This window comes from Nasonia vitripennis (genome assembly GCF_009193385.2).
Source record: "Nasonia vitripennis strain AsymCx chromosome 2 unlocalized genomic scaffold, Nvit_psr_1.1 chr2_random0004, whole genome shotgun sequence".
Lineage (NCBI taxonomy): Eukaryota > Metazoa > Arthropoda > Insecta > Hymenoptera > Pteromalidae > Nasonia > Nasonia vitripennis.
The window spans coordinates 580,091-605,925 of NW_022279610.1; the positions used below are offsets into that span (position 1 = coordinate 580,091).

The 25,835-nt window shown below is 34.3% G+C and overlaps 1 protein-coding gene across 1 annotated transcript in view; it reads right to left on the reverse strand.

The window, feature by feature from the left end:
- The window catches only part of LOC107981889, a 1,212,633-nt gene that overhangs the window by 512,879 nt on the left and 673,919 nt on the right, over positions 1–25,835 (reverse strand). Inside the window, exon 6 of the mRNA XM_031924057.2 lies at positions 18,468–18,545. Within this exon, the coding sequence (XP_031779917.1) occupies positions 18,468–18,479 (12 nt within the window). The 5' untranslated portion in view covers positions 18,480–18,545. The remainder of the gene's footprint in view (positions 1–18,467; positions 18,546–25,835) is intronic.

Below are 25,835 nucleotides of genomic sequence, written 5' to 3' on the forward strand. Positions count from 1 at the left end.
TAGGCAAAACTTATAACACTCGGTTAATACTTTCCTGCCGTGTTATAACCAGGGCCAGAAGGGCCCTGTTTATTGTAAATTAACGTCGGGCGTGCAGAAGAACTTCAAAATCTGGAGTATAAACTGCGACACCTCCTAAGCAATGAAACGTTTCGTGACCATCTAATGTTCCAACATTATGGTCAGTATTGTCGAATACAAACTGAACAAAAGCACTGTCAATATGTTGAATTGGTGGATTTACTATCGTTGAGGCTTCATACATTTGAATACGTTTGTAAGAAGCACTGATACCAAACTTAGACAGAAGATCAATCATTAGTCTCGATCCCGTTTTTCTGTAAATATAAATGCCGAGAGCTAATTGTAATTTAGAAAGAAAAGCTCTTGGACGCAGAAAGGAGACTATAGCATAAGCAATAATGTCGCTTTTCACTTGACTATCTTCAATATTACTTTCCTGTTTTCCTTTAAAAAGATGATTGAGAAAATTTTGCAGTAATTCGGGTATTTCTGAATTGACGTTGTCCAAAAATTTTTGCGCAGGTGGATAAGATGAATTTTCATATTTCGTACTCACAATTTCAGCTCGAAGAATTTCTGCAGCGAAATTTACAACAGCATTTTTTTCAGAATTGTCGATTGATTTCTTACTGATCCAATCGATACAAATTTTTGTTAAGTTGATTGATTTATAGTAAATAAGTGCTTCTCGGCCACGATGTTTTAAAATGAAAATATCTTCGTTATATTTCTCTTTTAATTTTTTGCATAATACTTTGTTACTTATATCTGTATCAATTACATCATGTAATTCTGATAAAAAGAATTGAAACTTTCCACTTTCTTCGATGTAATTGTATATATTTTCAATTAAATCATCCGTTTCATCATTAAAATTACATGGTTCAAGGTCCATGTTATATGGTTCAGTTTCTTCTTCTGATGTCATTAAAGGTTTATGTAAAAAAGATTTATAGCAATAATAATGGTACCTAGGTTTTTTTCTTCAAGTGATATACCCCCCAATCGATTCAGTACCAACATACCGACATCGTCATTTCTTTCAGAAGCAACATTCAAAAGATTCTGATAGGTATACGCGCGTTTTAAGTAGCAAACTTTTTTATGAGAAGGAATACTTCATTGCAAATAAAGCAATATTGGTCAAACTTATAGTCATCTGAAACACTTGCTGTTGACGATGACGGCAATGAAAATGAGAAATTTTGTGCTGGCGGAGATGGTAATGAGGAATGTCTTTTTCTTTTACTTGCCTTCTGCGGTATTGCCGAATAGCGCTTTCTACAAATTTCATGAAAGCTTACACTCTCTTTTCCCATCCATTGTTTGAACTTTTCATCCTCTCTGCTTTTACTTTTATTTATAAAAGTTTCTAGACCTTTACTACGAACTTGAACAATATCATCTGTATCATTTTGTAGTAGTTTGTCGCAAAGAGTGCATATAGTTTCTTCACTCATATTTTCGTTTTCCATTGCTCAAACTAAAAATTACAATTTTTAAAATTACAAATTGAAAAAAAAAATTGAATGTCAAGCATATTAATTTCTTGACAATTTTCAAATTTCATGTTAAACATTTATAGCAAAGAAACAAAATAATAAATTCATTAATAAACCGCACCTAATTCTCTGGCACGAATTTTCTTCCAACATTAACAAAACGAAAAAACACTATTTTCTAATTATGTTGTAGTAAAAACAAGAAGAATGAAATTTTATATACAGAATTATACGAACAAAAACTTTTTCAATTAATTTTTATTTAAAATTTATTGATAATATTGATATTATATAAGGTATCATAAGTTGATTTTATATAAGGTCATCATAATTATTACAAAATACTTTTTAAACTCTTATATAATTGTTATATTGCATGTTTGTACAAGATGCGTTAAATTGTTAATATAAATAATATGGTAGTACAGAATGATGCAGTATAAACATCATATAGTCGTATGAAATATACTATAAATCTAAAATATAGCTACAAATATATCTAAAATATTCAAATAGGATCGTCACTGAAATTATACATAAACTTTTTATGATATTGGAGCACGTGCATCATATCGAACAATAGATCGATCATCTGCAGACGTTGACGGTTGAGCAGCAATATTTTCTTCGCATATTTGGACATTCGTAGTTTGAAATGGTATAGTAGCTTCATTACGTACATCATTATTATTTTTACATTTGATACATTTTGGACACAGTCGAAATAGACAAAATTTAAAAGCAATTGAAATGCAATTGAGTATTCCAGTTTTATAAAGGACATAAAATACTGAAATAATGGCAATAGTATACATGGTATAATGAAAGATACTATAACCCGTAAGCAGCCGTGAATGGTAGTTATGATTAGATGTAATAATTTCTAAATCTTTCGTGATATCTTCAATATTTTTTGCTGAATTTAAAATTTCAGAAGTGTCAACATTAGATCAAGTAAATACAGGTAGTTTTAAAACTGATGTATTTAGAGCTATCTGCTCAACTGGTAGAAATTTAATGTTAATTTTATATTTTGAAATTTGTGTTTTATTGACGTGACTTCTTGGTAAATACTTATGGTTCTTAGAGTATCCTTTACAATTTTAATTAAGTTGTAATATATGAGACTTCGTAATAGTCACAGATAAATCTGATTTAGAAACGCCGCAAGTTATGAAGATATTTTCTGTATTGGTTGGTAAAATATACCAACTAAAACCATTACTCAGAGCCAAAACAAAATCAGCTTGCAAATCAAAATATTTTCTAGTATAACACTCGGTTAATACTGTCCTGCCGTGTTATAACCAGGGCCAGAAGGGCCCTGTTTATTGTAAATTAACGTCGCGCGTGCAGAAGGCACGGCTCGGCCGACTCAGATCATGCACGTGTTTTTACACGAGCCCGCGGAGGCGGCGTAGGTCGGGTCGTAGGAAATAACACACGAGAAGTTAGATAAGGAAATATATATTCAATTGTAACTATACACGGAGGTGCAAACGCCGCACACTTCGACGAACGATAAAGAGAGACGAGAGATATTACCCTGTCGACGTGAGAGAGTGAGAGTGCAGGTACTTACAACTCGGTAGTGGCAGTAGTACTTGACGCAACGGACGTGGTCCAGTCTCGGACGTGGAGATGTACAGTTCAGACGGGCGTCGCAGCAACTCATCCGTAACGCACGGACGAATACCGTTCGCTCTCGAGGTGCTCGCAGGAATCACAACAAATCCGCGTATACAGTAGCGCGAGCTACTCGTGTGGATAGCGCAGCGAGACTAACTCTAGTCGCGGTTTTCCCGGCCGTCGGCACATCGTTGTCATATCTCGCCAACGCTGTGCGGCCAGGCGGCAACCGCGCTACTTATGCTCTCACTCTCTCTGTCTCTATCTTGCCTCGTTTCTCGTTCTCGCTCGTTTCGGCGCTCGTTGGCAGCTTGCTGAAACAATAATCTTATTACATTTAGTACATAATTAGCCGTTAGGCATTTGACGTGCACTTGGCCGTCACACTAGAACAGCCATTATCAGCTTTGTATTTTATCAAACGTGCATAACAACTTTCTTCCTGGTTAAATGTATGAATGGCAGATTTTATCTCGTAAATTTTAAAATCATTTATAGATGTACAAACATTTAAATCAATTACACTATACTCTGTAAAATTTGAATCGACAGCAACAGGTTGATTTTTAATACTGTCAAATATATAGTGCTCATGGGTATTGGTATGAATTTGTACACAGTATAATCATAGCCAGTTGGTATTGGCGTATGAATTACATAAATAAGTTTACCGACGGACAAAATAATGTTAATCTTACTAATTTTCATGTACATTACATAATAATTTTTATTTAAAGGAAATAGTAAGTCTTGGTAAAACCATTTTGAATGTATTGTGCGTAAAGCGTCCATAAAGGCTATAGCCGGGTTACTATGGTGAAATGGCCCCCTTGGAAAATGTATATATGTTATATACCATTCGATGGGGGATAAAAAAAACTCCCATAGCCAAATTTTTAGCTCTCTGCCTAGTGCGCATGCGCAGTAACGTCGATAAACGTGTTTTTTTGATTTTATTTTTTTCTGAAGTCCCTATAGGATAAAAATTTTTTAAAAAATTCACATTGGTGTATTTTTATGTCATGAATAACTGCAATTTTTTTGGGATTACATAACCTCAAATATCGGATCTAAAAAAATTATTAAAGTTTTCAATCGATATTTTGACCCCCTTGTTTTTGAGGTGCAACTTTTTAAGTAGACTTTTTCTGTGTACTTTTTCCCGTTCTTTACGATGGCACTAACGTTTTTTCCTTAAAAATGGTGGCACAACTCGATTTGAGCCAAAAACTGATTTTTTTGCCATTTTTTCACGTTTTTAGCTGGTTATGTTACAATTTAGTAACCTTTTGAGTAGTTTTGCATATCTTCCCATGAAAACATAATCAAATGAAATATTTTGTTCGCTCCAAGCCGTATTTTTTATATTATCTTACGTTTTCAATGATGGTCTTATCAGAATTGTGATATCACCTTATTATAAAACTGATGGCTAATGTTATGTTCTTTTTAAACGTTCTGTGATTGGTCGAAAGTATTGTCTCTGTCGCACTTTTTTGTTTATTGTTTATTTGTATTTATAATAAAAGGTTATGCTTGGCCGCGCGGTTGACGCGGCGGCTGCAATGCAGACGATCTGCGTAGTGAATGGTCAATCATAAAATTAAGAATTATCAGGAGCATAAACAAATAAAGTATTTTGATTTCTTAATTAATTAAACGATGCGCAAACCAATGGCCAACATTGTTTTTTTCAAAACTAATTTTTTTTTCTTACAATTGTCTATATAAGGGAGAAAGTACAATACGTCCCGTCCCGTCCCGTACCGACCCCGGGACATACCGTCTGAAATAAGTCACTTTTATATTATTGGCTAATTCTGTTCGATAACCCAATCGACGGTACAGAATTAGCCAATCCCGTAAAAACAGCTTATTTCAGACGGTATGTCCCGAGGTCGGTACGGGACGACGGACTCAATTGTACTTTCTCCATAATATACTAATACAAGTGAATGGTGAAAACGCTGTTAGTATAAGTTTATAACTTTTAAAGTAAATTAAAATCTAGCAAATAAAAATTGTTTCGATTTTTCTTTTTACTATTTCGGCTTTTGACTGATAATTGATAGCAATACTAGAAAAAATAATAAAGTAGTTAAGTATTTATTTTCAAATACATTGGAGTTAGTTGGAACCGAAGGCTGACGCGGCTACTTTAAATCTTTCTGCTGTTTACTTCAAAACTAACAATCTTGTATATTTAAAGTGAGTACTATATATTTTACATATCTTTTAAAAAAATGAAGATTTAACAAAGTTTTTCAAAAGTTTTGACATCACAGATTATATGCTTTGATATTAGGGTTATATGTATTTCTAATACATATTACACAATAAATTAATATTTTGTTAAATAACTTCTTTAAAATCAAAACCTATTATTAATATCTAAAATGTTATTTTTATGCCGACACTTTGAGTTTTGAAAAAAATACTGTAACCAACCTACTGATAAATAAAAAATCTCCCATGTATTTATAATAAATACACTTGTATTTTACCGGTATATGCAGAGTAAGACTTATTAATGGGTAGAAAAATAAAATTTTTATTATTAATTCTGTAGTATTAAGAGTAATTGTATCAAAAATAATGACAGATAATATAGTAATATAATAATATGATATAATAATATAATAATATGATATAATAATATAATAATATAATATAATAATATAATAATGTAATAATAATAACAGATAATTATTAGACCTTTTTATACGCTAAATAAGAAAAACATGTTGTGTACGTTATTAAATTCTTGCATAAAATCAAAAGTTTAAACCAACATTAAATTATAAACTGTTTTAGTACTCGCATAAAGATCCGATCTTATCCTAAAACAAAAATAGCAATCAGATTTTAAATCAATAAGCTAACAAAAAAGTAATTAATAAAAATGAATTTTCAATCCTATAGATATAGATATACGTACAATGCATGTAAGGGGAACGAGTCTTTATCTATTTAACTTAACCAATTTAGGCAAATCACATAAAGTAAAATGAGAAATTAGTTAAACATAAAGTTGTTGAAACTATTAACTAAATAAAATTAAGAAGGAAAAACATTTGAATAAAATATGACAATAAACTTTTGCTAGAAACGGATTTGACGATTGATGAGTTGCATGTTTTGATGTAATGCGGTATATTAATTATACAAGTATGATTAAATTGATAAAATATAGAAAGTCTTGAACAATAATTAATTTGTTTATGTATAAAATACTGTCAAATTAATAAAAAATGCACATAAATATCTGCATATGACTATATATGATGTGATTTTTACTATAGTTAATTATTATGAGATGAGAAAAAATATTTGGTTTTACATAAAAACAATACATGAGAAATAATAAAAATGAAAAATAGAACTAATAGGATGCGAACTTATTAATTGTCAATTAACTTTTAAGTTAAAAAAATGTAAAATGAATAAAGTAAACACAAGCTAACCTATGCTTTAAACACATACGTATATGAAACATCATTAAAAACAACATTATTTATTTATTTTAAAATACACTATTATTCATGTCTAGATACAAGAACATATTTTTACAAAAAAACAAATTGAATATAATAATTTCATAGGTTTGTTGATTTTATAAAATCACTAGGTGCAAGCACTTCAATACAGTTTTTATGACAAAAAAAAATTATTTGCTTAAAAAACTTATAAATGAAATACAACTTATTTCACTTTTACTAGGCAATATTATTTTTTTACTTTTCATGTAAAGCTACTGAGAAAACTGGATTATACAAGAACTTAGATTATAATATTTTTGTAATATTTATTATTCATTCTAGTTTTTAATTTAAAAAAGGCAAACAATTTTTTTAGATTTTTAAAAACTAACTAACAGCATTTTTAAATGTATTGTAAAATATTTATATTTTATTATTTCAGAAGTGATCTTCTTGTCTAATGGTTAAATAAATATGGCATCTAATAGTAATGAAGAGTCAGATAACATCAGGAAACGCGATGATCGAAGATGTGCCATGTGTAATATTTATATTAGAAAATCAATTGGTCGAGAAAAGGAAATCGAATCTGAAGTTGAAATCGAATATGCTAAACAATTATCAAATAAAGATATTTACATCCATGATGTAATTTGTGATTCATGTAGAAAGCGATTAGCCAAATACATATCAAGCTCTAAACCTAAAAAGGTTAATGTTCCAGCAACTGCTTCGTCTCAAGATTCAAATGTTTCTGAATCATTTTCTCAGCTAACTGTCACTTCATCATCTCAGGAAAGTACACAATCATCTGTATACACAATAAAGGAACAAAAAGTACGAGCAACCACGGAATTACTTATTCAAAGGACGATTGCGACACATAAATATTGCTTTGTTTGTGGGTACCAAAAACAGACTAATAATATATTAGTTCCTTTAGAGGCCCGAATTCAAGTTTATAGTAAAATGAATGTTTTTATTCCACATGGCAATAGATGCTGTTGCACACATTTAATTAAAAAAAGATTTTATGAAGATGAATTAAATAAAATTAATATTTGACATTGAAAGCGAACAACAAGTATCTCGTTTTTGTCAATCAGTATTATTATCTTTCGAAAAAGATTTACTACCAAAACACTTTGGATTAGAAAATGTAGACAGAAATGAATTGATTGAAAATCAAACTTCTAATATGGCAAAGAAATTACATCCTGGTAAACAACTTATTTTGATTGCTGATGGTACTTATATAAGGCATGAAAAAAGCTCTAATAACGAGTACCAAAGAAAATCTTATTCAGGCCAAAAAAAAGTTCCTCTGACTAAACCATTTACTATATGTACTACTAATGGTTATGTTGTTGACCAGTTAGGTCCATATCTTGCAAATAAAAATGATGCTACAATACTGATTGAAATATTGGAAGAGAAGCAGAATATTTTACAGAAACTTCTTCGCCAAGGGGACATTTTTATACTGGATAGAGGTTTCAGGGACATTAAACAAAAATTAGAAAATATGGGTTATATTGTTTTGATGCCTGCACTCAAAGGTTCAAAATCTCAACTTTCTACGCAAGAATCAAATGAAACAAGATTCACGACAAAACTGCGATGGGTTGTTGAAGCAGTGCACGGAGTTCAAAAGAAAAAATATAGGTTATTAGATCACAAACTTGATAATACAATGGTGAAAAATACTGGATCTTATTGTAAAATTTCTTGCTACTTAAATAACTTGTTTGGCAAACGCCTAGATTCTGATGAAGACATGCAAGATGAAATATTTAGTGCTATGCAATCTAGAAAAAATGTTGAAAATACATTAGCAGTTTTAGTAGCAGACAAAAGATGGAGTCGTCGGAAACTACCATTTAAAATAATAACTTCGGATGATTTACCAGACTTTCCTGAATTAACAATAAAAGATTTGAAAATTCTGTTTACAGGAACATATCAGCTTAAACAGACAATATCTTACTTAGCGGAAATGCTTGACGCAGATAATAATTTGAAGATTGGATATTCAAAAGAGACTAACAATATTCTCAAACTTGAAGTTCAATCCAGGCATATTAACAGAAAACAATACAAATGTTTCGTTGAGTATAAACCAAATGGTATTGGTTATTCTAGCATCTTAAGACACTGTTGTGATTGTGCTAACGGTAACCGTACTATAGGATGTTGTGCGCATATTGCTGCCATAATCTATTATCTTTCACATGGAAGATATTTATCAAAAATCATACGACCAGCTGAAATTCTGTCTAAAATGTTTCTTAATGATCAAATTGAAGTGTGTATTGATGAAGATAGTGACAATGATGAGTGAATCATTTTTTCTATTGTGAACATTCGTTATTTTTAAAAAGCTACTTGTATACGTTCCATAATTTATTTTAAATAGCCTATGAAGATAATAAATTATACTTTGTACGAATTGAACATACTTAACTTCAATTCCTTTTTACCTGATAATTATTACTGTCAATAGATTTTGAATAATCAATTAAGTAGAGGCAGATAAGCCAAATATGGCCTTTTTAAGACCACAAGACGCCAAAAGTACCCTCAAACGATCGATTTCAAGGCTATGTTTAGCTAAAAACAGGCTTTTTTGCGTGAAAACCCTTGCATTATGACATTTTTAGGTTAGTTTTGGGTTACATGGTACCAAAAATGGCCTTTTTCGGCGTTAAATCACTCAAATGAGGGCATTTTTAGGTTAAAGAGAAAAGCAGACACTGACAGCGGCGATATTCTTTTTATATATAGAGAGAAACCCTTTATTACCTCAAATTCTGATAAGACCATCATTGAAAACGTAAGATAATATAAAAAATACGGCTTGGAGCGAACAAAATATTTCATTTGATTATGTTTTCATGGGAAGATATGCAAAACTACTCAAAAGGAGTCACTTTAGTAACTAAATTGTAACATAACCAGCTAAAAACGTGAAAAAATGGCAAAAAAATCAGTTTTTGGCTCAAATCGAGTTGTGCCACCATTTTTAAGGAAAAAACGTTAGTGCCATCGTAAAGAACGGGAAAAAGTACACAAAAAAAGTCTACTTAAAAAGTTGCACCTCAAAAACAAGGGGGTCAAAATATCGATTGAAAACTTTAATAATTTTTTTAGATCCGATATTTGAGGTTATGTAATCCCAAAAAAATTGCAGTTATTCATGACATAAAAATACACCAATGTGAATTTTTAAAAAAATTTTTATCCTATAGGGACTTCAGAAAAAAATAAAATCAAAAAAACACGTTTATCGACGTTACTGCGCATGCGCACTAGGCAGAGAGCTAAAAATTTGGCTATGGGAGTTTTTTTTTATCCCCCATCGAATGGTATATAACATATATACATTTTCCAAGGGGGCCATTTCACCATAGTAACCCGGCTATAGCCTTTTGTGGGTGATATTAATCTAGGCGACACAACTCCAAGTTTTCCATCAACAATCGTATCATAGATTAGATTGACATTACCTAATAAATTATCTATATGAATATTTAAATTTAAAATGCATTTTAGCATATTATCATTAAAAGAATTTTCATTCTGGACTGTAATGATTCCATCCTTGATAATTTTCATATTTTTTTTATAATATATTCAGTTATATTTATAAATTTGCGCAGAGTACTCTTGATAATGGCTGTTTGATTATTTAAAAGTGTTGCTATCTGGCCCGTATGATTATATACGTCATCTATTTGTTTATCAATTCTTTCAGCATCGTCGGCTGACATAGTGCCAAATAAAAAATGTTGTATTGTGCCGACTATATTAAATGATCCTCTTTTTTCTCTTTTCTTATCGCTTAAGGAGACTAAAGAATCAATTTTTTGTTGAATTGAATAAAGACTTTTATGCATATTATCTAACTCTATTCCGTAAACGCACGATTTAAATTTAGAACATTGATTTCGAAGATCTTGTAATGTTGTATTCACCTCATTTGCATGGCTTTCAAACTCAAGTATGTCGACAAAATGGATCGTCGTCCAAATCTCATGGTAAAGTTTGGCTTGAAACAGCTCTTCTTGTAATATTGGTGTCGATATAGGTATGAATTCATAGGATGAATTTTCATCTCCACGTATATGTAATAGAAAAGCTAGTGCAAATATCAAGCGAAACATCTGAAACAATGAAATTTCAAGTTTTTTACAGATTTTTATTCGTCGCAAATTTTTTACTTGTTTTGCAATTATAAAATTTTTAACATATCCTACATTAAAAACATCTGAGAATGTTCTACGGTTTTTTACACATTTTAATTCAAATTTTTATACGAATTTTCTTTTACACATAAGCTTTTTTATTGAACATAAATAGATAATTAGTACTGAACATTTAATACAATAATATTGTGTAGAAAATGTAATATTAATCATTTCTTTGTGTTCAATGTAAAAACATACGTGTAAAAAGAATTCATATAAAAATTCGTGTTAAATTTTTGTGTATAAAACGAACCCTACCAACGAATGTTAAGAGTATGCAATGTGAAACTTTGAAGATATATTCGTCTAGTGTATACAAAATTCTCGTTTTTCCCAATATTGGTTACCGAATTTCCGTAATTTTCGATTTCAAAGTTGGCAGGTTAATATGAAGCGAGGTCAAAAATAGTCGATGAACATGTAAGACTGCCATGTTTTTAAAGTTTAGAGAATGAAATAAAAAACTACAATATACTCGTTATAATATTAAGAAGACCTACGCAAAATTTCAGCTTTCACGTAAAAATTTCTAAGAAAACAAGCGTAATATAAATATAATCCAAATCGCGTAGGCTGCTATAAATAAAAGTATTACAAATCAAAATAAAAAGAATCAAGTACTTGTACGTGGTGCAATTGAACTCGCTAACCATGCATTAATATAAAGATGTATACATATATAATATGTACTACATTTTGCCGCGGGAGTGCAAAATGTATGTACACTCGACACGTAAAATATCTGATTCGTGCTATTTAAATTTAACATCGTGTAATATGGACATTTTTAAAAATGAGCTTGATTTCACCTCTTATCACTCAATCTCGACTTTGATTTCGGCAAAGCCCATATTACACGATGCAAAATTCAAATAGTTCGAATCAGATATCTTGCGCAAAAGAGCGTAATAATGTACTAGTCTTCGTTGCGAAAATGCAAATAATATTTTCATATCTCACGCATACACTAACTTAACACTTTTACTTGTACTATTTAAAATGAAAAAGTATTGACATAAATCTACTGCAGTGCATTATTTGAATAATGTCATTATGTAGTGCGGACACTATTTTATTGCATTACAAACCTAGCATGTTTTTTCAATAAATATTTATTTTCTTTGCTATAAAGTTTTTAAATGTCAATCGTATTCAAATATTTAATCTAAATTTCTAGCATTTATATGAATAAATAAAATATGTGTACATACCGTAATTCTGAATAAATTCTTCGAAAATAATAAAATATTCTTCTAGGATTTAGAAACCAATCAAGAAGCTGGTATCACAAATTAAAAAACTGTCAAGGCACACACTCAAAAAACAATAATTTTGTGATTTCTAATAGATTTTTAGTTAAAAATGACTCTGGAATACACTCTTTAGAGCACGATGTTACTTCGATGAGATACCAAAGTGTTCTGACGTATGATTAACCAGCTCGAGTAATGAATTGAGAATGTGGCGTTGACTTTCATAATTTATAAACATTTAGTATGTGGTGACAGGATGAGTTCGGTTATATGATACGTCGCGAATGATTTTTTCCAGAGTGCATTTGAGACACTGGTATTTATATCGCACTAAATAATCTGAATTAAAAAATTTTTCTCGAAATTCTATTTCGAGATTACCAAAAATTTAGTAGTAATTACGTTTCATATTTTTCATTCTTTCGTAAAATAAAGAACATCAAATAGTATAGTATAGCTATGATTTTGAAAATACTAATACCTTTTATTATATAGAAAAATCAAGAACCATAAAAGGAGTTATAAAAATAATTATATTTCAAAACGGAGTTGTTAATAAACACAGAGAAAAAAATTAAATAAGTTGCGATAGTCAGGATCATTTATAACTTTGTATAAAAAGGTCAACTTTAAATTAACATTTTTATCTTTCTATTATTTACCCGTTGTGTTGTGTAATAGCCACATTTAAAAATGGTATCCCAATATTTTCATAAATTATTCACAAGATTAATTTTAATAAGAAGAATTGTACGTACATACTACTTGTGATTACCTTTACTTCCTTAAAAAATAGGTCTAACAAAAAAATTTTATTCAAGTAATTTACAAAGTTTTCCGGGTGTCGCCGCGAAGTCAAAAATGATATTTTCACAGGATGCATTCAAGCGCGGCTCGGTTCCCGCCGTCCCGCCGCTGCGCGCGGAGAGAGCGGTGGCGGCCATGTCGTCTGCGCGCTCCCCTCCCCTGCCTCTACACCAAGCAAATTTCTTTTTCATTAATTATCTCGGAACTTTGCGCTCATCGGAATCGAGTAAAAAATCGTTTCCAATGCAAAATTTAACGCTCTTTCCACGGATGCCAGCCATTTTTTCATAGGTCAAGCCAATCTCGAGATATAAAAATAATTTTCGCACGCTGTTTTCGCATAGAACCCCTCGTTCTAGGAAGCTGCAAATTTCAGAATCGGCTTTTCCGATCCCGATTTACCAAATATCCAAAATGCAGCCATTTCTACCGCAGGGCGATTTCACAGCTAATTTTACTGGACTATTTGATCTATCCGCGTTTTTGCACTAATCCTTCCTGTGTCCAAAGCCTAAACATCTGTGGCACCGCACGACCTTCACTCTCTTTCTGATCCTGCAGCTTACAAGGCCCACACGAACGTGTCCTATTCTAACCAACTCGTCGACCTGCCCTTTGACTAACATGACTATGGCCATTCTAAGGCCACTCATATTGGGTTTTAGAAGGGTCACCTTTCTACTATCGTCCTGGTTTCCGAGTGCCTTTTGTATTGCCGTTCTCAATTCATCAACTGTTTTCTCAGAATCTACCCCCGGCGAGGAAAATCACGTGATTTATCACACGATTAATCACGTGATCAGTCACTTGATTTTTTTACATGATTTATCATTTGATTTCTTACGTGACTATTTGGCGTGATTTCTCATGTGAGAAATCAGGTTAAAAATCACGTCAGCAATCACTCATAAAATAGAATTTGTTTTAATTAAAATAAAATTATTTTGTTTTACTAAACAATTATGAAAAATAGATTTGTTAATAATCCAAAAAATTGAGCGGAAAAAAACGTTGCCCTAACCGAGCATTCAACTCCGGTCCTCAACTTCACAATCCATTATTTCACTGCCTGAGCTATTTTTACTTGTCCTAATGATGACTCGAAGATCATGTATGAATCTCAGTAATCTATCGTTTACGTGTATAGACATCTGCTGCTAATTGATGAAATAAGGAAAATAATTTCATTAATAAAATAAAAAAATCTAATTTAACAATTAAAAATAAGTTTATTTTGCGTTTTCATCTTTATAAATTAAAATAGTTCTTCTATGCTAAATAATATAATGTTAATATCAAATTTAGATTATAAATATCAATCTTAACTTTAAAAATATTATAAATCTTTTCAATTTTCATCTTGAAGTATACGTGTAAACTGTACAAAGTCATAAATCAAGCATATTTTTAGGTAAGAACAGTATAGAACTTCAATACTTACAACAGCACAAATAGCTCAGGCAGTAAGATAATTGATTGGGAACATTTTTGGGAAAATGGTTGAGGCAATTTTTTTTAATTTTTTTGCGGTCAATTTATTTGGATTATTAATAAATCCATTTTACAGAATTGTCTAGTGAAAATAAAATATTTTTTTTTAATTAAAATAAAAACTTTAATTTTATGAGTGATTTCTGACGTGATTTTTAACGTGATTTCTCACGTGAGAAATCATGTAATAAATCACGTGGAAATCATGTAATAAATCACGTGAGAAATCATGTAATAAATCACGTGAGAAATCAAGTGACTGTTCACGTGATTGATCTGTGATAAATCACGTGATTTTTCTCGCCAGGGTATGTCTCGTATATCCAGGGTCCATTGCCGTTCTTCCTTTCTGACTTCTCCCACGCCTTGTACTGCTTTCTCTACCTCATCCGTAAAAGTACCTCCCAGTACCGTCGTTCCACTGGTATCTCGGTTTACCTTTTTTCGTAGCTTCTCTAGGACTTGCGCGTACGTCTTATTTTGTCCAACCTTCACTAGTAGCTCTTTGGGCTGCTTGCTCTTATTGGGCCTCCCTTTCTCTGCTGGCTGTGGTGCGCTGTGAGTGGTTTTCGGCATAGGGTTCTCACCGTTCATCCTTTTCTTCTCCGTTCATTGTTTCTTTCCGTCTTGCTTTCCTCTGCCGTCCTCCTCTTTTTAGTTTTTGAGCCCGTTTTGCGATGCCTTCTATGCTCGTTACCGTGGACTGACAATCTACGATTAGATCAGCTACTTCCTTTTCTAGCTTCGTAATGTGCTCTTCTTCTTCCTTACAAGCCTTTATTGCTTTCTGCCTATACTGCCTGTAATCTGCTATTTGTTGAGTTGACGTATTCGTGCCCGTGCATCTAGCACTAGTCTCACTTTCCAAACTATCTATACTGCTCGTTCTTGATCCCATAGATTCTGCTCCCAGGCGAAGCTCTGGTACCCTTAAGAGGAACATACCTTTGTTTTCTATCTTGCCTAGCTCTTTCAACGCGTTCGCGAGGACCGTCTTAATCGGACCATGCACGTTATTTCTGCCCTCTGCGTACTTGATTGTTCCGATGATTATACCCTTCAAAATCTTGAGGTCTTCTCTTTGGCTCTTTTCCACAACCTTGTGGGTTTGGCCCGCCCTCAAATCCAGAGCCTGCGCCGGCCACCGGGGCTTTCACCCGATCGGAACCGTCAGCGGGATTTGGCTCTGTGTCCTTACCCGCTTAAGGAAATGTTTTTTTTAACTCAATCATCATGTTTGATTTCTTTTCAGGGTTTCTTCCCCTATCCTGTATCATAGGGAGGACAGGACTTCATAAGGTGCTAGCATCCGGGCCAGATGCCCCTTGGATATTTTAACGAGGTTGATACTCCTCCCCTTCTCCTACCCCGCCGCTTGCACAACGGGCTTGGGACCGGCGTAGCGGAGTTGTGTGTATGTGTACCGTAATATTTCTGGAACTACTCCGTCAATATCAATCAAATTTGACATGCATATCTATTTTTAGATTCTGAATTCGAGAAAAACAGTTTTTTTTTCTCAATTATTTTTTTTATGGCCATTTTTGATTTTTGAAAAACGCTAATTGCGTTTTTTCTATCATCCCATTATTACAAACAATTTAGCTAAAATGCATTTTAAAGAGAATAAAATTATCTACTTTTTCTCGTTTGGTCCTCGGGATCAACCGCTTTGTTCGGCAGATAAAATGAAAAAAATGATTTTCTTTTTAAAAATTCATATCTCTGAAACTAAATATCATAACCTCACGTAAAGAATCATATCGATAGGTCATGTGTCAAACTATATCCCATTAAAATTTCAAGTGATTTGACTACTTATTTTTTCAATAATAAATCGAAAACTGAAAAAGATGAGTTTTTTGTGCCTCGATTACGGACGTAAAAAGGCTTCATTGCACTTGAGATTTTGGGAAGAAGTAGGTATTTAATGTGTTTTGGTTAAGTTCATTGCGCAGCTTTCAAACCCCTATGGTTCTTAAGATATCAAGGTTTCAATTTTTTTTGAAAATTATTTTATTATTCATATCTCTAAAACAATGTAGTCAAACGCTTCAAAATTTTATTTGGTAATTCACCATAAAAAAGTCTATCTGCTACTAAAATTTTAAACGATTTCGTCAATTGGTTCTCAATTAAAGAGCTAAAATGTAAAACCGATTTTTCTCAAAACTTTTGCTTCCTCTTATGGGGTGTCGTTGCACGTTCTTGAAGTCCCTCCCTATGAATTCATATCATACCGATATATTCTGTAAAAAATTAGAGGCAGCGTTCATTTTCTATAATAAAAAAACAGAGGGATCTGCAAACTTTTAGACAATGAACTATCCAAAACTTATATATTAAATTATGTATTAAAAACAGCCTCATACATTAGCAGGCAGATTATACTGTATATTAATACAACATTTTATTTATTAGACCTATAAATTTAGTTGGAGGAAGCTAGGTGCCAATGAATTGGCAGCGGTTTTTTTGTTCCTCGGACTGATGCACGCGGTAATTGGAGACACCGCGGGGCTAGGAAAAGGCCGAGATTTTCTTGCGCGGACGCGAATGGCTAAGACAAGCGATGCTTGTTGGGAGTATGTTGTACCGATTAACTGCTATGAAAGGTTAGCATGGTGTCATTGTTCTGCGCCTTGATCGAGCGAGCGTACGAGTGGAACTAGATTTATGGTCGACTGGTCCCTAGAATAATGGTCAACAATGAGTTTTGTGCGTGTTTGGAATAAGAACTTTTGATGTATAAGCGGCCAATTCGGGAACAGTGCACGGTTCGAAAATGTGAGAACGGCTACGACTGCGGAGCTCAAGCTCAATCAGAAAGAAAGGGTGGTAAGGGAAGGAATCTGGTGATGCAAATGAAACGGGCGAGGAAAACAGGGACCCAGGAAGGGCAAGCCGCATTTCAGGACTTTGAGGGAGCGAGCGTCGCCCCGCGTGCTTTGCGGGGTCAGTATTGATCGTTACGCGGAGCTGAAAGCTTCGCTTTGTAGATTTTCTGTTAAATACATTTTTATGATTTTACTTTATATTTTAGAGTTTCAATTTAGTCTTCCTTTTAATTATAAAAGTTTTCATCATATTGTTGTATCAGTTATAATCGTTACTTTAGCTTGAGTTTGTTTTTCATTAGTTCGAATGAATTTTAATAATTTTTAATTAGAGGCACGAACTTCGAGCGCGATACTGCTTCATAGAGTAGCCACAAATATTAATGAAATAATTCTGAGCAATATTATATAAAATACTTATGGAAGATTTCGTAAATAATATATTAGAACATTAAAAAAATTCAATGTTTTCAATAAAATGTTTATGGAATATTTAGGAAATATTTACGAAATATTTCGATTGAATTTTTTGATATATTTTTCATCGAAGATTATTTGAAGATTTTTAAAATATTCCGTAGATTATTTCACTAGAATCTTTCGAAATATTTCATTAAAATTTTTCATGCTGTGGGTGAAATAATGGTATAAAAGAGCTTTGCGATGCTTTAAACCAAATAAAGCTTACCGTAGCTGAAAAATGGAAATTTTTAAATTTTAGACCTCGAAGACATATGGTATGTAGTACATGACACATGTAAACATTGTTTTATGTCTTTTACACTATTCCTGTAAACATTTTATAGTTTAATTATGTTTTTAAACAATTTTCAATGTATATAAATAATAAAGATATAACATTTGTTTATAATCTAAGGTGGTTTAGTCCCTTCAAGCTTCTTAGGCTCATAATTAGTTATGCAAAAGTATTAAAATTATTGTAGGAAAAAAAGAAAGGAGCCAGCGGCGGACAAAAAGTAAGTAATTCTGATTACTCTGTGTTTTTTATATTTACGTGATGTAGGCAGAGAAAGTTCTGCGCAAAGGTTCCTTGTTGTTTTATAAAGACGTGTATCTTATATAAAAAAGACAATTAAGACATTGTATCAAAAAATATTGTTTTATATTACAAAAAGAGAGAATATAATTCTTAAACTATTATTATTAATAAAATTATCAATATTGTACTAAAGATTACCTCATAATACATATCATTCTTATCATTGCACCAGACGGCATGATCTATTTTTAACTTCTTAAGTAAGTCATCTAATATCTGCAACAATATTAAAATAATAAATAAACTGATTGATATCAACAAAATGGTCTCATAATTTTCTTTTAACGAAGTAAGTTAATAGGCTATCGACATCCTAAATGACACAGTATATAGATTATCCCCTCTCCTCTCAAAGTGATATATACTATCGGACGTGTTTATTTCAAATAGACTTAACTTATTGATTTAGATTCAGAAGTGTGTACTAGCTTCGTATACGTTGTCCCCAATCTTGAATCTGCAGATGTACCCTGTTCTTGAATACCCCTTCTCTATTTGATTCAAAAAGGTCAGGTTAAATTATTACCGTTTTTACAACTAGGGGCTAAAATGGGCTTTTCTAAGCAAAAATGATGTTTTGAAAACATCATCCGAGTTTAGAATAGCATACTCATCCCTTGCTGTTCACCATATTTTTTATGAAAAGTGTAGACGAAAGATCTTTTTTTTTTGCCTATTAAGCGGATCAAGAATAGAGTTTTTCAAATCATCAGTGCATGTGTATATAAATATATATATATATATATATATATATATTTATATACACATGCACTGATGATTTGAAAAACTCTATTCTTATATATATATGGATCTCTGTGAAATCAAAGATGAACATTTTTATTTTTACTCAAACTGTACATATATGTCCTATATGTTGTACCTAACTCTCAAAAAAATTTTCAGCGCGATTCCTTCATTTGGCTTCGGGTTCTAGCTGGTCAAAGTTGAGGTTTCAAGCAATTTTTGCCTATTTTTAATGATTTGTAGCTAATAAGGGATGCATTTTTAACTAAAACTATATGGATACTTTTTATGTGACATTTTCTGAATTTTTCAATAAAAATACTTTTAAAGCCCTATATGTATGTAAAGGCTACCTTATTTGCATTTTAATCCTTAAAATATGAAAATCTGAATGTTTGATCCAGACTCCGACAACCTTAATACAGTAAAAAGATACCTTTTTATAGTAAAAAAGTATCTGTAAAGTTTTACAGCTACTTTTAATAAGCCTGACCTTTTACTAGAAGTTATGTAGAAAACAAACATGATATAATGGCTAATAAGTGGTTTTACATTCAAATTTGACACTTATAACCTAGTACATTTCATAACTACCGATACCAACAAAAAAGTGCCACTCGGTAATCGAAAGTAGATAAAAAACGCTAACTCTTATGATTTTTTAATTTGAATATTCATTTTCATTACTTTTTGATTAAAATTATATCATGATATGTTGCTACGAGTCCAGCCAACTACTTGTTGTGTACTGCTTTTCTACATATATTGAAAGCTAGGTAGCTGCGTAACTTTGTTGGTATCGACAGACATGAAATGTACTACGTTATAAGTGTCAAATTTGCATGTAAAACCACTTATTAGGTAGCCTTAACACATATATAGGGCTTTAAAAGTATTTTTATTAAAAAATTTAGAAAATTTTACAAAAAAAAGTATTTGGGTAGTTTTAGTTAAAAATGTATTCCTTATGGATTACAAATCATTGAAAATAAGCAAAATATGCAAAAATTGCTTAAAACCTTAACTTTGACCAGCTAGAACTCGAAGCCAAATAAAGGAATCGCGCTGAATTTTTTTTGGGAGTCAGGTACAACATATATATATATATATATATACAGTTTTGGCAAAAATTAAAATTTTCATCTTCGATTTCACAGAGAACCACCCATATATTTATTCAAATTCCTCCAATTCTAATTGAAATTTTTTAAACTTTCACTTGAGTCCTAACATCTAAGAATATTTCTACTATTTTATTTTTTTTCTTTAGTGCACCAATATTGCAATATTTGAATGTAAAGATAAAATATCGCACTTTCGGGATTATTCAGAAAATTTTTCTAGACTTTTGGAATTTTAACGCTGATAATATACTCATGATTATAAATGAGGTTTGTTGTGGTTAAACTTGAAACGGTCACGACTTATCTCGGTCCTGTAGTAATTAAATTTATGTAAGAATACAAAATCTATTGATTTTACTATCTGAAAAGTCGCGAACATTTACTAATCTGCGTCGTGATTCTGACAACAGATTAAATAGAAAGATTTTAAATTTTTATAATAATTCTCAATTATGATAGTTCAGTTCCGGGATACCAGGTAGTGGAGGTTTATTGCAATAAAGAGATTTTTGTTCTTTATAACAAAAATAAATATATTGAAATAAATAAATAATAGAATATTGCGTATAGCTTGCATATATTCTAAGTATCACAAAAATTAAATGGGTAAATCCGTTTTGATTTTTACAAACAAAAATAAACAGATACGCGTTTAAGTTGCGTAATCTGATTTGAATCGTATTGTTACAAGAGATTTTATGCATATACGCTTAAATTTGCGTTATCTGATCGTATTCGAAATTTTACAAGTTTAAATTAGGTAACGAAATTTTTCTAAATTATTTTGACAAGAATTAGAATTTTTCTAAGTCTAGGACTGATACGCTTTATGATGCGATATCGTGCCTAACTAGAAATTTTTATAAGTGTAGAAATATTCGAAAATATTCTATGTCTTTTACCTGCTCAAGGCATAAGTTGCTCAAGAGCAGGGACTAGGCGCTTTAGTTGCGCTGGCGCTTAAGTTGCGCTTCGGCTATTGAGCTCATACTGGTCGTGCGGGTCCTTTTATAGGCTTCGGAGCGAGCGGGGATCGTGCCGCCGAAAATACTTTCGTCATTCACACTTTCACACAGACATTCACACCTATGTACAAAATCCATTCATACAAATAATTTATAATATGCGCGCACTACGCCGCCGCCGTTTCTCCTTCTCTTGCGCCGCTGCGCTCGCGGCTTCTATATACATATATACATGATGTGTTGCGCGCTCTCCCTCTTCTTTCGGTGTTGCTGCTACCGCCGCTCGCTGGCTCGTGGCGCTGCTGAAGTTGCGCTGTCAGCTGTAGCGCGGGCTTATCCTAGTTGAAAATGGGGGAGCGCGATACTCGCGTAAAATCTAAAAATGTATTCAATATATTTTAGTTTTTATTCTGTATAGTTTTTTGCGGAGCTTGTACGGGGCGTTACAAACTTATTGTAATTTTGAAGGTGCACTATATACCGTTTCTCATAACTGTTATGGGTTGATCTGATAATCAAATGCGAAAAAATTGGGTTTTTAAAATAAGAGAAGATCACATGATTTTCACCTGTAAATCATCTGCTAATCAAATACGAAATTGGCACGCTTTTCCCTTGAAAATCACCTGGAAATCATTTAATTTTCACTGAGGCTTTTTCAGTAGGGGACATAGTAGAGGAGCAAGTATTGGCAGTGCTTTGGAGATTACAACCTGTGGGATGCCATTGCTTCCCCTGGCCTGGGTGTTAAAGTGTGATACAGCAGCCGACATAACCGACTCTGTATAACCCTGAAGATAAAATGTTCAGGGAGGTCCAGACTCTCCAGGGTTCACAGATACTCCTTAACAGATGGAGCTTGAAGGTCATTAGAGATGGAACCAAAGTGTTTGTTGAGAGCATCTGAAGAGAAGCAAGCAGGTGAAGGTGATTTAGAAGTGGTAATACCAAGATTTTCAAGTTTTCTTCAGATCTCTGCAACGCCGGTCAAGGTAGACAAGCGTGAATAGTACTAATTTAGCCTAGCCTCCTTAACTTGTCTATGAGCGTTGTCCCTTGCGATCCTATAGAAGTATAGATCCCAAGGTAATCGATTTCTGCGAAAACGTCTGTAGAGTCTGTTTCTTTTAGTCAAAAGGTCACAAAGAGCCGTGGTGAACCACGGGTAACGTTTAGGTCCTGGTACACAGTCTTTAATGAAGCAAGATGATTTATGGCGCTCGTTAAGTTAGCGTTAAGAATGGTAATGCATTCGTCAAGTAAAGACGTGGTGATGGATGACCAGTCACATGCGCCAAGGAAGTCCCTAAGCTTCTCAGCACAGATTTCTTTATCGCTTCTGTAAGAGTATGTAGCAGGTACGTGGCGTGGAATCTCTACGTCGAGTATAGCCGTGATAAGGTCATGTCCGTTGATGAAAGGAGTGTCCGTTTTCCAGTATGAGAGCAGGCAATCCTGCTCATCAATTAAGCATAGGTCAAGCTAGGTGTCAGAGTCCTGTCTGTGATGGGTTGCACCACATGGCACAGAAGTAAGAGAGTTTTCATCAATGAAGGCCCTGGTGAAGTTGGCGTCTTTAGATGAGGAAAGTTGATCGGAATTAAATTCACCCATGATGACCTTCGTAATTAAGTAAGGAATTGTGCATATGCATTGTTAGTTGATTAATAAATTTATATCCTTGGGTAAAGGGTGCATGCGGAGGACGATTCACAAACCCCACGAAGATGGGCAATACTCCCTTAGCAGAGATCTCACCGAACAGATATTCAGGCTTACCTTGCCTGACGATTCGCCGTCAGATGACGAGATAATGCTGGCTGTCAGTGAATGGTGAATGTAGAGGGCCACACCTCCACCGTTTCTGTTTTTGTCCCGTATGTACAGTATGCAGTCATCCAGTGAAGAAATGGATGTTATCTTGTCACTTAGCCAAGTCTCAGTCACACCTATTATATTAAAGGGGAAACGAGTGGACAAGAAGAGCCTGATCATCTCATTGTGACCCGTAAGAAAGTTCGCATTGAAATGATAGTCTCTCAGACCCTCAGACAGAGACGCTTTAGAAGCAGATGTGGATGAGTTAGATGATTTAAATAGTGGTTTTTGTGGGATGATAGGAGCGTGTCTTAGTGTGTGATATCTATGTTGACTGTTGGCGGCGTACAAGCTAAAAAAGCCTGAAGTTCAGCATCAGTAGAGATGATGGTGGCCCGTTCGCAGTTCTCGCCAGAACGGATGTAGATCTTCCCGTCCCTCACGAAGGAGCGGCATTCCCTTTTCTTCTTCGCCTCCAGCTTGGCTTTAATGCGCAGCTTGTGGATGTCTGGAGGGAGCATCTCGTTAATGTTAAAAAGTCCCTGATGGTCTGGGCAGAGAGCTCTCTCTTCCTCCAGTAGAACAGCATCCAATTCGCTAGTGTAAAGCTTGCGTTTTCTGGCTTTAGCTACGATGATGGAGCGGGCCAGCGCACTGAAAGAGAGAGTGACAGCTAGAGGTGGGAATCTGCTGTCACCTTGCGTATTGGTGATTGTTGCTTCAAGTCTCTCCATGGTCCTGACGGATGTCACATCGCTTCTTAGGATCGTAGAATCCAGTGCAGCCAGAGCGATAAAAGCCAGGAGTTGCACCGAAGTTTCCTGTGAATAGGCTAGGTCAAAGATTACCACCACATTGTTCGCTGAACGCTCCTGCCTCCTTTTAACTTAGCCAGCTCGCTGCAAAGACAGTTTATTTCCTCCGTGGGAGGAGCAATGCTTTTGTTATGTTGTGCTGCAGGGTTCCTTGACGACAGCTCTTGATATTGTGCCTGTAGCTCAGCGATGGGAGACTCGACGTTGTTTAGTCGAGTCTTTAGCGCAGGCAAGTCGTCAAGGGCTTTGAGGCGTTTTTCTAGTGCGCCAAGCCTCTTCTCAATCTAAGAAACCATTTCAGACACGGTGTTTTGTGCCTATAGGGCCTCGTTCTGGACTTTTCGAATGTCCTCCAGCGACGCATAGATGTTATTTAGGGATGTCTCGATAGACGTCGCCTGTGCTGCAGAGATCTGCGCAGGTAATTGAGTTGAGGAGCCAGCGAACGATGCGGGTGCCGACTTATTCTGCTTAGGTACAACCGTACTTGGCTTGCCCTTGGCAGATGTTGTTGACTCTGCTACTGCTGCCGCTGCTTCTGCCTTTGCCCTTGTCTGCGTGGTCTTAGGGGTGCTGGTGGAGTATTCATCCGCACAGGTAGCACTGGCAAGTGTGGCAATATTCCTCACAATTATGGATCTGAAAAATACACATAAGGTGTGGAACTGCCAGTCGCACAACTCGCATGTCCTCATTTTGCCTCTCGATGTTTTCTCGCAGCGAGCATACATGATGAGCAATTCCACATTTTTCTCACCATTTCCTTTCATTTTCAATGTTGGTTGTATCTTTGTCGATAACTTACTTGCAGTCAATAACGTAGAGAGTTCTGAATGATAGTAGTGAACGGTAAGTTATCGACAAAGCTGTAGTAAAAAGCTGTGCAAACTTGTAGGTTAGATTTCAGCAAAGAAAGTTAAAGCAGAGAAAATAGCATTGAGAGAATTGCAGCCTCCAGTGATTAATATATCACGTCGAAGGTTGCAAAAAGGCGCATGCAACTATCTACAAAAATATAGGCCTGAAGGCAGCGTGCGGCAATAAGAGTTCTATGAAATGCAAGCTAGGCAGAAGGAATGTTGTGTACTCACGTGAGAGAAAGAGAGAGAGAGAGAGAGAGAGAGAGAGAGAGATTCGTTCTTATCTGGCGTAATAAAATTTTGTTCTTACGAATTTCGCTCCGATTGAACAATTGTAATTTTTCGTTTTACTCGATTTGTAGCTTAGGTGTGCAAGTTTGTGAGTAGAAAAGTTGTACTTTTGCAACTTACGCTCGGGCTCAGTTTTCCTTCCTAGCGTTCAACTTCTCCTCGCTCGCCTCTCCTGCAGTAGTAGCAGGTGGCGAGCTCAGCTTGGTGTGTGAGCGCGATGCTGAGGCATAGTAATGCGGCTTCAATGTGCCTCTCTTTCTCTCTTCTCATCCGACTCTCACAATTTCCGATGGAATCCTTTCCTCTTTATCTCTCTGTCGCGAGTTCCTACAAAGAGACCCCGTGCATTAAGTCTGTGCTCATGCTGCAATACAGTGCTTAGCAGAGGGCCGCCCGAGGAAGAGAGAGATTCACCTGTCGACGGCCAACAACGTCGCATTCTCCTTCCCAAAACTATACATACTCGGTATGTTTTAGTTTTCTGTATTAAGGTAGTGATACTTTTCATATCTCTCTCTCTCTCTCTCTCTCTCTCTCTCTCTCTCTCTCTCTCTCTCTCTCTCGGACTGCTGCTCCGGCGCCTCCCGGACTCCTCATGAACCTGGTGGCAGCTGTCTTCCTTGTTTCTCCTACGCTGCGGCTGTTGACTGCTCTGGTCTTCAGCTCGATAGTGGTTTACCAGTTAACTTCCTTCCTGGGTGAGATAGTCACCGGCTCGTCTGGGTGTTGGCACATCCTAGTGCTAACGCGCTGCGCCTGGAATGCACACTTGGAAGACTCCCCTAATCTCCATCGACAAACAGAGAAGGACATGGTCACTCTATCGCACCTCGACGTACTTCGTCGACAGTCGGAAGAGAACTGGCGGATGTCCCGCTTGTTCTCCCGC